This window comes from Myripristis murdjan, chromosome 23, assembly GCF_902150065.1.
Source record: "Myripristis murdjan chromosome 23, fMyrMur1.1, whole genome shotgun sequence".
Taxonomy (NCBI): domain Eukaryota; kingdom Metazoa; phylum Chordata; class Actinopteri; order Holocentriformes; family Holocentridae; genus Myripristis; species Myripristis murdjan.
The window spans coordinates 5,747,881-5,765,000 of NC_044002.1; the positions used below are offsets into that span (position 1 = coordinate 5,747,881).

The following is a 17,120-nucleotide window of genomic DNA, read 5'->3' on the forward strand; positions in this document are numbered from 1 at the left end:
CACACACGCACGCACGCACACACACACACACTATTCCCACTCTCATTCCACATGCCCCCTTGACCTCACTATTAAAACACAGGAGCAAATCTGCCGATTGGACACAGAGGCTCAGAAACAAATGACGCCAAATACCTGACTTCTGTATGGCCTTTTGGAAGGGAGGGGCGAGGAGGAGGGTTGGGGGCTGCGGCAATTGAATTTGGCATGCCAGTTGTGCAAATATATTCAATATTGGAAATGTGGTTTGTAATGGTCTAAGTCTATTTGGGGTAGAATGTACAGGTCTTTGACATTTTAGCAAAAGCTCCCAGCGTATATAAGTGAATTGCATCAGAAAAGAGAGAGAGATGGCTGCAGATTACCCAACTTCTCAAGCTACTATGAGCCTTTTTGACATGAAAGTCAGAGTTTATGAAAGAGCAAATGGCAAATGACTGGATTATACAAGGATAAGGTGTTGAAACAGCCGTAAATCAAATGCTTATCTGAGACTTTAATTGACTTTTGTGTGCGATCCCGGATTGGAGGTCATGGTTCGCCCGCCTTTTTTGTTTACCAGCATCACTGATGAACGCGGAATGTGCTTCTCACCACATGATAAAAAGGAAAATGCTGCAAAACCCCAGCATCTGCACCGACATGATGATAATAGGCTTGTTGTCTCTGGTGGGGTGGTTATTGGGCTTTATCAAAGGCAAAAACCCTCCAAGAAGTAAAGCAGATCCTCTTGCGCTCTAGCGGAGACACACCTCGCTGACACCGATAGTCTCAGTAGTTGTGGGACTGGATCGAATATCATGTCAGCTCCACAGGATCTACTCGGAAAATAATACTTAGCGTATCATCGACATATGTTCTTCCTTGTCCTTTTACCCTTTGGTCATATTGATGTTCATACACTTGGGCACATTGTGTGCTGTGGCCAATGAGGACGGGGGATTTAATTTAAACATGAAGGAAGCTCCAGCCACTCTGCGGTTAATTCAGCGGTCAAAACCAGCACACACTTCCTCTTTTTCTTTCCCAGTGAAAAAAAATTTCAGCAATACATGTCTCCATTCTCTGTAGAAAATTGTTCATTATTTCGCAGGATTTTGGTACAGTGAATGTGAAGTTGAGGAACAGTAGGGACGGTAGTTTATATCTTAATCTGTGTTTTGTTGGTTTGTTTTTTCATGCCCTTGACTGCTATAATGTGATTGTATATTAATGTAATGAACCTTTAGACAAAAATTATGAGAGTCAGGTGCCAGCAGAGCATTAGTCATTCATATTCGCAGGAAGCTCAATATGTTAACATGAATCAGAGGAAATTTTTTGGCCAAATGTACGTCACCAGTGTCCCCTACTCAATGAATGACACATACTTGATCAGTGTTGACATTCTGCCTGTTGACCGCTGTATATTTATGTATCAGTAGGACGAGACAAAAGTCCCTTCAGCCCACAGTGCTTGTGTGGCCTGCCCTCTGTGACCCTGCCATGTGATTCGTTCCTCCTTTGCCACTGTTTATTTCTGCTCTTCCTGTTTGTGCTCCACCACAAGAGCCGTTGCTGTGAATGCTGGGTAAAAAAAAAAAAAAAAAGAAAGAAAAAAAAATGGCCGGGTGTTACGGTGAGGGACGACGTGTCAAAAGATCACACACTATAGTGCACGGACAGAAAAGAAGGCTCTCAACCACGGGGCTAACATGTCAACAGAGATTAAACTAGTTTATTATTTTCAAAGAGGAAAAAATTACGAAACAAAAAAGCAGTCATATTTTACACTAGTGATTATTATTAAATTTTTACAACCATTCAGTCTGCATAACATAAAGAAATAATTCTACATCTTTGTTTCTTTCGTATTTTTGGTACTCTGATTTATACATACAAATAACAAATACAGGAACTTTTTTCACAATGCATATAATCTGTGGGCAGGAAGAAAGTCTTTCAGGTGATCCAATGTGGCAGTGTGTGTGTATGTGTGTGTATGTATGTGTGGGTGTGTGTGTGTGTGTGTGTGTGTGTGTAGGGGCGGGTACATGTGCGCATTTGTGTGTGCGTGTGTATGTGTGTGTGTCAACACAAACCAATTGCCCGAGACCTATAGCACATCCAAAAAAAGAGACGCCTGCAGTCAGAGCCGTTAGACTCTCTGCAAACTTAATGCAACACAATTCCAGCAGGCAAAAACTGAGCCTGCTCTTTCTGAGTCTCTCCATCTCGTCTTCTCCTCCCTCCTCCCTCTTTTCTCCAGGACACACAGGCGTCCTCTCCTCACTCCTCCGGCGGCAAGTCTCTCCACCTGCCTTGACTCGTACCCTTCTCGTCATTAGCTGCCCAGGGGCATGTTTCCTTTTTTTCTTACTTAATTAAAAAGTCTTCATTAAATGTACTGTATTTCATACAATTTGTACAAATATATTCAAAGTTTGTCTCCCCTTGTCTTCGGCAGAAGACCGGGGGCAGGAATTCCTGTTACACAGGTGCAAGGTGAAGAGAGGCGGGCTGGGAAAGGGAGAAGGGCATCATAAAAGTTAGCTTTTCGTAATGTCTGTTTTTGTACTATTTGTGTGTGGAAAAATGGCTTTTTGTACACAAATGGAGCTCCTTATCGTGGGATCAGCTGGGAGGACAAGTCTGTATGTGGCGGTGGCTTGGAGAGAGAATGTTCTCGTCACTCTCCCGGGTTGGAGGGAAAAACAACGTCTTCCCGGAGGTCAGTGCGCCACGGTCAAGTCAGTCTGCAAAGCATTCATATCGCAGAGGTACACTTTCATTTTATAAAAATAAGATACAACTGAGGACAATGGAACCTAAAGCCTGTCTTTCTCGCACCGAGGTCAGCTCGCAGGTGACTTGGTGGGGAGACAGGAGAGCTTAGGTCGGGCCGAGGAGCAGTTTATTTGTCTTTTAAGATACGGAAGCAGGTCAGCAGAGGTACCGAGGGGTGTGGTGGCGGGGCCGAGGGTCAGGGGTGGTGCAGCGGGTGAGGTCTAGCCCATGGCAGTGACCATACTGGAGGGGTGGTGGGGGGCGAAGGGGAGGCTTGTGGAGGGGTGCATGGGTGTGGGGGTGGTCAGCATGTGGCCGGAATGTGAGAAGGGAGGGAAGGAGGACATGTGGCGGGACAGGGCGGCCGGGCTGAAGGAGCTGCTCTTGTCCATCAGGCTCTTGGAGAAGTCGTCCATGTTGTCGTGGGACTTTTTGCTCTTCTTGGACTTGCTGGACATCTTCCTGTTCCTGGTCTGGATGCCCTCCTTCTTCATGGTCAGAGGTCGGTTGATCTGTTCCCGAAGGGGCAAAGAAATGGCAGGTTAGTATCGCGCTTCCGCGACTTTTATCTAATTATGTCCATGTGAAAAATACATCTGAAACTTGGGGATAACGGAAATGAAAAACTTATGAAGTGGAGAATGAGTTCAGAATGCATCTAATTCGATGTAAGCAGTGGCATTCATTGTCTTCGGGTCCGTTTTCATTAAGCAACACAACAAAAAACATATAAAACCTTAATTGAGGAGTGGCAACAAGTTTCAGCATAAACAAGAACAGCAAGAACCCGGCACATACTAAGCTTTTCAGTTTTGTTAGAGACAGATTGGGGTTTTGGGGAGACATAATGATATGTAATGGAGTCCCATTATGGGGCAGATCTGGCTGTCCCATCCTGAAAGAGATGGTTGTTTGTGTATATGTGTGTGCGTATGTGTCTGTCGGTGTGTCCTTGTGTGTGTGTATGTGCCGGGGTGAGTCCGCATTCGTCTGGATTTAAATGCTGATTCCCTTAAGCTGGACTGGATCTGAGGCTATGGCCATGCCAGAAAGAGAGAGAGGGAGAGGGAGAGGGAGAGAAAGAGAGGGAAGATAGAGAGAATGTGTGCAAAAGAGAAACGGGGAAGGGTCTGGCAGCTAATGTGTAGCCAGTCGACCACAGAGACACATGGCCATGACGACCGCCAGCGTCGGCCAAGTCCTCCTCTCCACCCTCCATCTCAACCACATGGCCATCTCCTGGCCAAAATGGCCCCAGCTGCCATATTCCGGCATAGGTTTAGCCGGGAATGAGAGCTGGATGATGGAATTCCAGCTCTAGGCAGGATTATGAAGGGAGGTGGATGAAGCCGACTGCCTTCCTGATCTTTCTGAGCGGTTCTTCCAGGGGAAATGGGAACTGGGATTTCTTCTTCACTGTCTGAGACACTGGCATTTTTCGCTGACTCTTTAAGCAGAGTGGCCTGGATGATTAGCGGAGGGCAGAGAGCTCTGCCCCCCCCCCAGTGATGTGGTTTCATTCTCTAAGATGTGGCTCCATACTGGGGGCCTTTCTCTGTCTTGTCTGCCTTCCTTCTAGCAGTGAGGCAAGCTACGCCCACCTAAAGCCGGTCAGGCCTCTGCTCTTTGATGCTGAGATGTCTACCATCTCACAGAGGAAGCCTCGGGCCTCTGGCCTGCGCTCGGCCGCCACCCCCGGCACATCAAACAAAAGCCAAGCCAATGTGTTTGAGTCATTGACCACCGCAGAATCCACAGCAGCCCCTCACATCCTCTCTCCCCACACCAGCAGCAAACCACCTGAGACCACAGAGGTGTCAAAGCTGACCGCACTGCACCTCACTCAAAGAAATGAATAGACGAGGGAAGACACTTTTGCAAGCAGAGAAAACCCTCTGCATACAAAGGGACCGTCTGTGCTTTGGGTATCAACAAGACCTCATGTTTGTGGCAACTTTTCTGTTTTCACAGGCTCCTTATCAGCACCAGGGGTTGCGGGACACAACAGATTGCTACCATCAGGTGTTTTGGTCGGCCGCCACGGACAACATGCATATCAGGAGCTCATGCACAGCAGGCAAAGGGGACTCCAGTAAATGCTCCATGAAGAATGTGGAATTTGTTTCAAAGGGAGCAAGCCCCAACAGAAGTCTGGATTTACCAAAATAAACTAATTTCACAATTACGCCAAGGTCGGGGTCAGTTCAAATGCTAATATGTAACTGGGAAATATTATTCTTCTCTCCTTATAACCTTGGTCTGAATTGGTTTCTCCAGTCCCCAACAATCTGCCAAAAGCAACATGGGAAAATGATTTAACAGGGAGCGCTTGCGTGACAAGCGGGGAAGCATAGCGGGATACTCTTCCCCTCACACACAAGGATATAGGATATAGGCTACCTTTATCTGATTAACTCTGAAGGCAACACTGCCCCTGCCTCTGTGAGGGGAAAATATTACCTACATCTGGATTCAGAGCATCCATTGTTATTATTATTATTATTATTATTATTATTATTATTGTTGTTTTCAGCTATAATAGCTGTTTGATTAGAAGTGACAGCTCTGTGCACAGCTCTGAGAGAGAGAGAGAGAGAGAGAGAGAGAGAGAGAGAGAGAGAGAGAGATAAACGAGTCCCTGGGGTTTTCAGATTGAGGATGTGAAATGATGTGGTGAGGCACTAACCAACCCAAAACGAATCAGACGGATTGGTGGTCAGAGGGGGGACTCCAACTCCCTGGCGCGGATAGAACCAAAAGGCCAGAAATAAAAATCGGGCTGGAAATTAATCGAATTTTAATTAAGCCCCTTCTTTAATATTGAAAAGCAAGGCGGCTGCGGGCTCAGTTCACTTCGTCTCTTATACGTTTTAGATTCGCACTTCCTGCCAATAAATCATATTAATTCTACAGTATTTGTTATCGCTGTGCCCCGGAAATTCTCTGCAGGGACGAGTCAGATAAAATATTCACACTTCATAGCGAAGGGGATGGGGGATGAGAAGAGGGGCAGCAGGACATGATAGACAAGGAGAAATAAAGAGGACAGGGAGGATGGATTTGAAAAGAAGAATAAAAACGTGAAATGAGAGGCATGCTTAGATAAGTTAGCAGATATCTTACTATAATGCATATGCAGCTGTATTGCTTACATTGTGCAGTTTGAAGTAGAGGCCGCAGGCGTTGCACACCGGGTCCCCGTTAGCGTTTCTCCGCCACAGCGTCGTCGTTGTTGTTTGACAGTTCGCACATGATGTGCCTGCCCGCCTCGCTGCGGACTGTACGGCAATGCAGAGAGGACAGAAAGGCCCAATCAGTCACATGAACGAATGACAGCGCTACCAACTCATGCTTTATTATGGTTAAGGTAACACCAAGATGCAGGGCTCCCGTTACGTCACTGAAACTGATAAAGTGAACTGTTACGAATGCACAGATAGCCCTCCAAGCTGTCTAATGTGACCTTGGTTTGTTTGGGAATTTAAGAACTGTGACAGGCTGAAATAAATGGCAGGCATTCAAGTATTCTGACTGAATCAACACCAGGAGGAAGGGCTTCAATCCAGTAGCCTTTAGGCTGAACTGCGTCAATAAAATTGGTTAAAAGGACGTTTTTCAAAGAGTAGACGCCCTTAATGGTCTAAGTTGGTGTTTAAAAATGCCTTTGTGTTTTTGGCAGCCCTGTATTCATGGTAGAAGGTCTACATGGTTGTTATTATTATACGCTGTGAAAAGTACATTTTGAAAACAAAATAACACAGTAATTGTATAGCATTTATATATTATATTTTTTGCTCTTGTAGCCTATCCAGTTTTAGGCAATACAAAATAAATAAATAAATAAATAAATACATGCATGCATACATTTAAAAAAAAAAAAAAAAAAAAAAAAAGGAAATTAAGGATTTATTTTAAGGAGATGATCAAAAGTCCTGTATTTTTTTCTGACAGGCTTGACACTGGTAAATGTACATCTATAGCATAATACCAAACCCTTGCAGCGTCCACCCATATGAATTCTTTTAGCATTCAGTAAAAGTCTGAAAATAGTCTGAAATAAAGACAGTAATACCAAAAACAGAGCTGCTTTGACTCGGGGCTAAAAATAGCGTCATAGGGCACATACCTTCTGAAGAATAAATATTTACAGAGGACATAAAAGCAGTGCCTTGAAATGGGAGCTATTAAATCTGATTAAATTTCCCCTTAAAGTGCGTGAGTAACAGTAGTGTTTGTGCCACAAAGGCTTGTTTAAATATCGGCCTCATGACATTAAACAACTGAAATGAAAGGAAGAAAAATGAAAAGAAGGCCTGAACTTGTTAATGTGAAATCAAATTTTAAAAAACAAACAAACAAACAAAATCTTTAAATTATTAATTTTTTTGAAAATAGGAATCTCTATATGCGCAATAGGAAAGATTATTATTATTATTATTATTATTATTAGCAAAGTATGGACAGGCTGCCTTAATAATAGCACCCTTATGGTGATAACTCGTTTGTACGCCATTTAAAGCTTATGATGCCCCCGTTTTAAGCTACTGACAAAAAATAGCTTAGGCTGATTTTGACATAGTGAAAGTCTCTGTCTTCCATGGATTTAACTGTTTGCCTCAGAACCCAGTTTGCTGCAATGGCTTGACATTGATGTTATAATCTCTAAAAACAATCAATAGACAGGTGACCGCAAAGGACACACTACGTAAAGGGACTACATTATCTCTGGAAGGGATTTCCAATTATCCACATCTGGTGGCCTAATAACCCCTGCTGGTATGTGGGTTGAATAACGAATCAGATTGGAGGCTTTTGGCGCAGGAATAACCCTTATTATGTCTATTCAGCCTTTATATAATCTATATATTATGTCTGGCGTTGCCCGTCCACCTAGCGACCTTTCTTGCCTATCTTCACTCTTATTTGCTTTTTCGCTATATCGCTATTATTTGCCCTGCTCTCTTTTTTTTAAATACCAGGCCAGTCATCTCCTGCATCTAATATTTGCCACAAATATTTCAAAAACCCGCGTATGACTAAAATGTAAAGTGAGGCAAAGACTGCTGACTAACATTTGGCCCATGTGACACATTATTAGATGGAGGTCACCAAATTATCGTCTTAGAATGTCCCTAAGACGTCATATTTAGATGGGGCGTCCAAACAGATTTCAGCATTGCTTGGTCTTTGATCTCTATTTTAAAGAAGGGAAACTACAAGGTCAAATTTAGTCTCACTTATAGGCTAAGGTGTGGCAAGTGCCCATACCTTGCCATCTCCAAGAGACGCCCGTGTATTAGGCAGAGATTCTAACACTAAACAATTTCTGGTCGTGACTGTGCTGGCCTGGGTCGGACTCCGCAGCCTTTATGTTTAGACTGGGGAAGCAGGCTGTGTTGTTAAAAGCGACTTATCTGCGTTGCTCAGATATCCGGCAGCCTTTTCCTGGGAAGTCGGGTTTTCACATTAGAGGCTAGGGAGAGAAGAGGTCCAGAGCAGGACTGGACAGTCTTTGCCTCGAAAGATTTTTTCTTTTTCATCTAGCCTTAGCCAAACAGACAGGGGAACTCCTCTGCAGCTCATAAGAGATGCAGCTCAATAGACTTAAAGAGAGGGGGTTCCCCTTGAAACACTGAAAACTGCAAAAATAGCCTACATCTAAAGCAGTCACAAGAACTGCAAAAATATCTAGCCACGGTGTGCTGAACGAAGTAGGTCCTTTATAAAGTGGAGCTCATTAGGCCTATAATAATGTAGGCCTGCAGCCTACACAGCGACCAGGCCAAAGATGTTTTCTCTTTATTACAGGCAGCAAAACATCTCCACAATGCAAATGGTGTTGTTCAAATCGAATAAATGAGCATTCTGCGAATAAAAGAAAAGCTGAGGCAAAAAAGGAAAAAATGGCATCATCATAACAGCAAAATTGTGCAGTTTGTTATTGGTATCTGAAAACAGAGACCTGCACTTGTCGACTCAATTTCCTGCAGCTAATAGGCCTACTTCTTCCTGGATAGGGGAAAAAGAGAGAGAGAAACGGAAATGTCATCAATAGAAACATGTGGTAGAAACGTACCAGTCGTCGCTTGGGTTTGATGAGAGGGCGATTCTGCCCGTTCATCTTGTGATAGAGTCCGCAGGCGTTACACAGATAGTGACCCGTACCGTCCCGCCTCCACAGCGGGGTCGACGTTGCCCCGCAGTTCACACACTCTCTACCTTCTGCAAGAGCCAAAAGCACGCACACACGCATGCACACACACACGCACGCACGCACACACGCGCATGGACACACACAAACATGGAAACAGTGCCCAGATCAGTTGGTCCCTAGAGCCTCAAAATCATTTATTCCTGATGTAAGTAACCAATGCTAAGAATGGAAAAGGTGAGTGAAATATTAGGATTTTTTTTTTTGTTTGTTTTTTGTTTTTTTTTTTAATTACAACATGCAATAATGACAGAATGGTCATTTGATAACGACAACAATAATAATATATTTATAATGATGATATCAACAATAATAATAATAGCATGTAATATCTCATTGTTGTCATTGTAGGCCATGACATAAATTTAACAACAGTGTCAACAGTATTATGTTAAAAATGCATCAAACATATAGGGTTAGTGTTGGTGAACAAAGCAGTTGCGTTAAGGTCCTTTAGGCTAGAAGCACCATTGATTTAAATGCACCACATCTTCAAGCTGCATATGTGTCCTTGAGTAGAGCTTCAGACGAAACCCCACTGTGTTCAAAATATATAGCAAAGTATGCCGGCTTCTTTCTCTCATCAGCACAACCTCTCCTTTAATTAAGCATTTGTTATTATTATTATTATTATTAATATTATTATTATTATTATTATAATATTCCATTTGTATGAGTGTCATAATAATAATAACAATAATAATAATAATAATAGCAGCACATACATAATTATTGTAATAATATTAATATAACAACAACAACAACAACAACAACAACAATAATAATGTCTATTTTGATCTTTGTTTTTTATTGAATAGGCTCTCCTCTGTGTTTTGAATTGATTGAGGGAGTGCTAGGTTTGACTGACACTTCTCTAGTGACACCGACAGGTGAGAGGAGCACTAACAGTTTCATTATCCGGGGTCTGAAACTGAAACAACGGAGCAGCGTAGCCAGATTATTTGAAAGCATAGGCGCATACAGGGCTTTTGTGCAACACCAAGCCTTTGCATTCTCGTATGCATCCGCAGTTCCCCTTTTCGACTGAAAAAAAAAAAACTGTTTCAGAGAGACAGGGATGCGTCAGTTATGGTTGTGCCGTGTTAGATGTGACAGACATGCAAAGGCCTCGACGACGATGAATCAATTGTAATTTTTTTCAAGTGAAGACGCTGTCTAACGCAGCCAAATCAAATGTATGGTGTAGCGGATCCAATGCATAGAGCTTGAGGAAAAAAAATGCATATGCCTGTGCTATGCAGATTTAGCAGGCTATTGCACAAGGTGTGTTCCGGGTTTGAGGAACAATGCATCTGAATGCTTCCTTTAAAATACTGAGTTTGCATGGGGCACACACGCACGAAAGCGCGCGCGCGCAGGCACGCACACACACACACACACACACACACACACACGCTGCACTGATGACCTCATTAAAAAGGGGAATACCTTCAAATCGGGAAATATCTTTCAACGCACATTATCTCAAATTATCCCCGAATTAAAATCATTATTTACATTAACAGGCCAACGTATAATACTGAATAATCCCAATGATATGCATCAACTAATCCACTGTTTTCTATACTCCCATCAAAGCCGCACATGCGACACTGATATTAATCTCATTACGGAAAACTGGTTTTCAGCAGTGCCACAATAACCTTAAAAATAATTACCCATCCAATTTGGAAATATCTCTCCTCATTCTCTCCCCTCTCTCGGTAGTTCTGCACTCTGCCACGGCGACGGTTCATCCGTGATTCCCTCTGAATAAACGAGCAGCATCCGGTGCTCTACCAACGTTACCGTCGCTGGGTAAACAATGCAACTGTGGCGTGCACTGGTCTGACAGTAATGGGATTATCTTAAACATATAAACGGGGCGACACAGCCCGGAGAGCTGGCTTGCCCTGTGTCTCTCTCCCCTCTCTGTTAGTCAAAGTATAGAGGAGGAATGGAAAAAAAAAAAAAAACTTGACCTAAATTAAGCTTAGGCTTTAACTTTGAACTTATTTGCGTCATGATGATTTAATTAAAAAAAAAAGAAATATCCAGTAGACTTACTTAGACTCTTTAAAATAGAGTTGTTTGCTAATTATTAATTTGAGAATTTATTTCGCCTTCTTCTCCCAGAATGAGAGTTAACTAAGCTTAACAAATATGTATGTCAAAGATGAGATACCTTGTCTCAGAATTATATTTGATTAGCAACTAACAGTGTGTCAGATCAAATGAAAAATATTCTTATCATTAGATAAAAAACATTTATTGTTGTTATTATTATTATGATTATTGTTGTTGTTGTTGTTGTTGTTGTTATTATTATTATTATTATCATCATCATCATCATCATTATCATTATCAGCATCATCGTCATCATTGTTCAAATCGTTGTTGTTGTTGTGATTTTATTTTATCGCCTCCGATAATTCATCTAATGAAATGGAGAGCTTTAAGGCATTTTTGCAAAGGCTTTGGAATACAGGTTTCCTTTGTATGGCCTTTAGCCCCAAAAAGGAGAGGTTGTTCGTATGAAGAATGAATGAACTGGCCATAAGCAGATAGGATATGGTGATATTAAACATAACTATCACTAAGGCTGCAATATGGGGAATATGGTTAGATCAAAGGGGAATGTAATAAAGCGCACGCCTACCTGAACAGGACCTTGTTTTTGGTCTTGTTTTGGAACCATAACTAGAAGATGACCCACCTATCAGGCTACTTGGTGGGAAGAGGCCTGGGCCGTATTCAGGGACATAGGGTGGGTATGTGGCGATGGGGTGGTGGGCAGAGGATGCCCCTGCTCCGATTGATGCCATGCTTCGGCTGTGAGCTGACTCCAGTTTCATACTCTCGGCCAGGGTCACCTGGTACTTTATGCACTCTTTATCCTCCTGCCGTGCGGAGCTGCTGGACCCCGGGGTGGATATGCCCGGGTCCGGTGATACGTCTTTCGGAGGGGTCGGGGGAAACGTGAAGAGGTGCGGACTGGAGTGACCGGCGGGCAGCGAGGAGGAGGAGGCCGGCGGATAGACGGACAGGCTTGCCGGGGAGCCATGGTGCAAGGGGTTCTTGGGAAAGGGGCTCAGGTTCCAGGGAGAAGTGCTGTGGTGCGGGGCGATGCCTTTGCTTCCCTCCAGCCAGGGCAGAGAGCCGTGCAGTAATGACGGACGACACACCTGGCTACCTGGGTCGCAGCACACAAAAAGAAAACATGACAACCTATTCTCTTTCAAATAAACCCAACCTTTTGTATTTATTTGTTGTTGTTTCAAAATATCAAGACGATCAGCCACAAATCTTGAGGCCTCTACACCGCAATTTCACCCCGAACACCTGAGCTGACACTGGGTACACATTTTTCCCACTTATCACACATTTATATGAAATATTTCGTAACACGTCATTTTGTCTCACTTTGAACAGACGGAACACCTTAATTCAACTTGGCTTTTCAGCAATTCGACATATTTTTTATCAGGACTCTATTGCCACCGATTCCCCTGATATGAAAAGAGTTTCATGTAGCCACACGCGTGTATTATTTTTCCTTTACTTATTTCATTAAACAGGACTCCGTGCAGTAATTGAGTACTTGTAATTCTATATCGAAAACGTCCCATAGATAAACTAAGTCGCGATTGACTATTCAGGAAGTAAGACGCTATACGCTCCAGATATGCATGGGACACTCCACAAATGACTCTGTGTATGCTTGTGAGTGGCGTGTAATTATAATAAATATATTTTGCATGCGTTCATGAATGTCCACATGTTTTTGACCATTAACAAAGTATACCGGATTTAAGTGAATAGTGGACTGATCCAGAAGCAAATTGCACACGGGCTTTTGAAAAAACTTCTTTGACAGAATAAAGGAGTCAGCTGAATGTCATTGTCTGATAATGAGCATGAACAGGAATAGCCTGTGCTACGCTATAACTAGAAAGAGAGATCGACTTTACACATGATTTATATCTGCTGACGGACTACTTGAGAGAAACCAAAGACATACAGGAGGTAAGCCGTGTATGTGCGGCATGGTTTCACTACATTTCAGCTCTCAAGCTTTAGGACAAAGTCAGGCCAAAACTGAAGCCTACTGAAAAACCTAGAGGACAGTCAAATAATACAAATAATTCCAAATACAGCGATAGGATTTTAGTCATTTCTACCGACTGGTGTCAACATAACCATATGCAGATTATTAAATTTAAAAAAAAGCCTATATAGGCCCTACTTACTGTGTGGAGGAGGAGGGTACCTCTGGACGGCTCGGACTGAGTTTCCATAGTATGGAGAAACATGGTTCCCCTGTCCATCGATATTAAACAGTACATCCACATCGTCAGCGAGGGGATACTGCGAAGGGTCCATGTACGAGTGGCCGAGGCCAGGGTGGTGTGAGCTGGGATGCTGCTCGTTCAACACCGCGGGATGATGGCTCATCCATCGTGGCTGATCCGCACTTACTTCCATTGCTTTTTAGCAAATGTTCATGCACGCCGAAGCAAACCGATACAAGTCAAAAGATAAGAAACAATCTGTCCAAAATCCCTTTTTGTTAAATCCACAGGTTCCGCCGTTGCTTTCGATCACCTGGAGATAGAAAGAACAATTTATTGTCTTATTTTCTGCACGAGTTGAAAATTTTCAAATTGATCAGAAGCACGACTACACAAGCAGGGGACTCTCACACACGTGAATTTTACCCGATCTGAAAAAAGATATTTAAACACGAAACATACCCTACATTACAAATGCAACAGAGGTGTTGACATATAAATAGGTCCAAAATCGTATCCAGGTCCCACGCAGAGTTCCTGAACTTCTTCTTCTCAAAAAATGTCAGTCTTTTAGCCCGATTCAACAAGTTGCTGAGGTTTCTATAGGCATTGGACTTGTTTGCAGTAGATGGCTTTACTGCACACTGACCAGCACCAGTAAGTTAAACTCACTGATCAAATCTCTGTTTGTGCGCAGTTGCAGCCCTCTCCATTAACTCCGCTCCTCTCTCTCTCCCTTTCTGTCTGTGTCGCTCTTGCTCACTCACCCTTGCCCTACCTCCCGCTCTCTCTCTCCAGCCCCCTTTTTTTTTTTTTTTTTTTTTTTTTTTTTTTTTTTTTACAGTGAAGGCATTCTTTCAGGATGGCGCCAGGCAGCTCAATGCTTGCAGACAGCTGTGGCGCGACGCAACTTAAGGAGGGTCTGTCAGTGTCATCAGGATAGGGGAGGGGCCTGCCCTAATTGAATATAACATGGGCCAGGAGAGATGCAGAATAAGTGCTGCAAAAGATTTTTCTTTAAATGACCTTGCAAAAAAAAAAAAAAAAAAAAAAATGTAATGACACATTTATTTCTGGTAGTCTTATATAAAGTGTACCCACTCCATAAATGAAAACATTTCCTGGTATGTAAACTTCACAGTAATGTAATAAATTAGCAGTTTAATAAGGCACACCTCTAAACCACTATGGCTGATTATACATATGAGATTGTATGGCCTATGTATTTATTTAATCATTTAATTTTAAATATTAAAAACTGAACATTTAAAAGACCTTACAAATGTTACTATCCCAACTGAAATAATAATGATAAATCGCTACAATAAAAAAAATTTAACACAGTGATACTGTCTCATTAAATGTTCTAAAAGAAGGCTGCACATTTTCAAACACTGTTGCAGTTTATCGGTGCACGACCGTGGGGAGAGAAAAGAAAGGCTGCAGCAGAGCCTGTTGCTCAGGGCCAGTGGCAGGTTGCGGGACATTTACGCTCTTAAAATTGTGACAGTGCGTCCTCTCGCGGTGACAGGCACATTATTCTAATGGCAGATCCAAATTGAGCCGATTTTCTCACCGTGAAGCAAGCACGGACAAGGACGCCTGGGAGACTGAGCTTAAAGTCTGAAAAAAAAAAACCTAATGCTGGCTATTATTGGCCGTCATTTAACTTACCAGTATCCTTCCACCCAACTCGACTGTAGGCTCTGCTATAGCCTATCCACTCCGCCAACTTTAACAGACAGGCAACAAAGGGACATGTCATTATTTATTCAAAACAGTGCATTAAATGTAACACGATAGGCTACAGATGGAGTGATTTACATCATCACGCGTTTCGCCTATATAACAATAACCATAAGTAACTAATTTAGACAGCATCCTAACCTTTTCACCCTGACACCAAACCAGATTATAATTCATATGTAGAGTGTCAGGCATGATGCCGTGCATCTCTTGTATTATTCCACTTGATTGCACGGCAAAGGGGTTTCGGTCCTTGGGGAAGTATTTCGTGTCTAATTCCCAGTTTGGCTTCTCCATACTTTCAGATTGGCAGTATGTAATAGTAGAATAGTGTGTGTGTGGAGGCAGGGGGTGTGTGCGTGGGGGGGTCTAACACTGGCAGCCTCGGCGACGCCACTGGATGTGACGTCACTACGGTGTAGCCTAAACAGTCAGGAAATGAACCTCTTCGGAGCGCGCAGCCGGGAAAGCGAGAGCGCGCACGCCCTTGCACTACGTATCAACATTATCCTGTGACAGTCTAATATCAGGTAGGGTAGATTTACTGGGGAAATCGTTGCCTACACAAAATGGCACGTCTGCCTCAGGGTTGGCAGCATGAAATGGAATATCCACCGGCTAAATATAGCCGAGTCAGCAATACTGCTATACAGCGAGGATATCCTTAAGTGATTAGAATCATACATTTCAAATGTGTAACCCAATTAGGCCAGATTAGAACCATTAGTCACCATGTTAAGGTGTTGGTTTGTCAGAGATGACTTCATTTGATATAGCCTAGTCTATCCGTCCATTCGATTTCTTTTTTCTCTTATCAAGGTTCTCAGCCGGGTGCATGGGAGCACGGAGTGAGAGAGACTTGGCAAAGCGTTGTATTTTTCCTCTCCAGGATAGCCTACCTGGAGAGAGAGAGGAGAGAGAGCATTTCTCACTCAGGCAAACCTGAGACTGAACTTGGATGCAAACCGCTGTAGCTGCCTTTGTCAAGCTGTCAGCGGACTCGTGTAATTATCCTCTTGAAAAGTATCGCGGAGCCATTATCCTCAAAGTACCCGTTATAGGTGCTCGGAGGCAACACATGACGGTAAATGTAGCCTAAAATCCCGATTATGTTTTTTTGTTTCTTGACTGGATGTATCGAAGCTTAGAGAATGGGACATGGAAGCCATCCCATGACTTGATTCCCAAGCCTCGGTGTCAATAACGCCAGAGCTTATTCAGCACGGAGTAAGACTGCTTCTCTTAAAAAGTTGTCATTTATAATCCCAAAACTGTCGCCACGAAAGGAGAAATAGTGGGTTCATCTCTCTCTCTCTCTCTCTCTCTCTCTCTCTCTCTCTCTCTCTCTCCTCTATGTGCGCGTGCGTGCGTGCGCGCGTGCCCAAAATGAGGTCTATTTTTGAAGTTAATGGCCTACAAATAGCAGTGCTGTTGTGCGTAAAGGCTGATTCATAAATGTTGGCGTTGCTCTGTCGGGCTGGTGATGGCAGAGATCATTTCTGAGTGCGTGTGTCAGCCAAGCCTGATTAAAATCACTACACAACACTTTTTTTCATACTGCGGCTGAGAATTTAAGACACCGACGGATTGTTCCATTGCCAGTGTGGGGGTTGATTTTTTTTAGATAAGGTCTTTGCGTATATGCCTCCTGTGTCCCACAATTTCCTCTACGGGCTCATCTGTAATTATAATCATTTTTTGTCCTTATAAATAGGCCTAATAATTTGCTTTCATCAGCTGATTAATCAGATGTGAGGGAGATAAAATCACACATTAACACTACCAATATTACTACTAATAGTACTAATCCTAATATGTAACTAATACTAATCATACTGATAATACAAATATTCATAATAAAGTTGCTTGTAAATTTGGAGCCTGTATATTGTAATATTTATTAAAATGTGTTCTGGTCGCCTGTTTTAAATATCCGCACATATACGTATTATGAGGAAACATTAATAAATATACGAAATAAAATTAAAAAACGGATGCCCTTTAATTAGAACTGTTTCATTAAAGCTCTGGCATCTGGGTTTCAATCCGTCCATATTTTATTATGTTTTTATTTTTCCTATTTTTATTTTTTTTCTCATTACCGT

The 17,120-nt window shown here is 42.7% G+C and overlaps 1 protein-coding gene across 7 annotated transcripts in view; it reads right to left on the reverse strand.

Moving 5' to 3' along the window:
* Window positions 1-1,690: 1,690 nt before the first annotated feature.
* The window catches only part of gata3 (GATA binding protein 3), a 17,640-nt gene continuing 2,210 nt past the window's right edge, over window positions 1,691-17,120 (reverse strand). The window contains exons 1-6 of one of the 7 annotated variants that reach the window (XM_030045793.1): window positions 13,737-14,279; window positions 13,228-13,582; window positions 11,637-12,170; window positions 8,729-8,988; window positions 5,919-6,044; window positions 1,691-3,278 (exon numbers count right to left, since the gene is read on the reverse strand). In XM_030045793.1, the coding sequence (XP_029901653.1) occupies window positions 2,988-3,278; window positions 5,919-6,044; window positions 8,729-8,988; window positions 11,637-12,170; window positions 13,228-13,462 (1,446 nt within the window). In that variant the 5' untranslated portion in view covers window positions 13,463-13,582; window positions 13,737-14,279 and the 3' untranslated portion in view covers window positions 1,691-2,987. Of the gene's footprint in view, window positions 3,279-5,918; window positions 6,045-8,728; window positions 8,989-11,636; window positions 12,171-13,227; window positions 13,583-13,731; window positions 14,280-17,120 lie in introns of those variants that run through there. The other 6 variants (XM_030045790.1, XM_030045796.1, XM_030045797.1 and 3 more) reach the window with 6 other exon arrangements.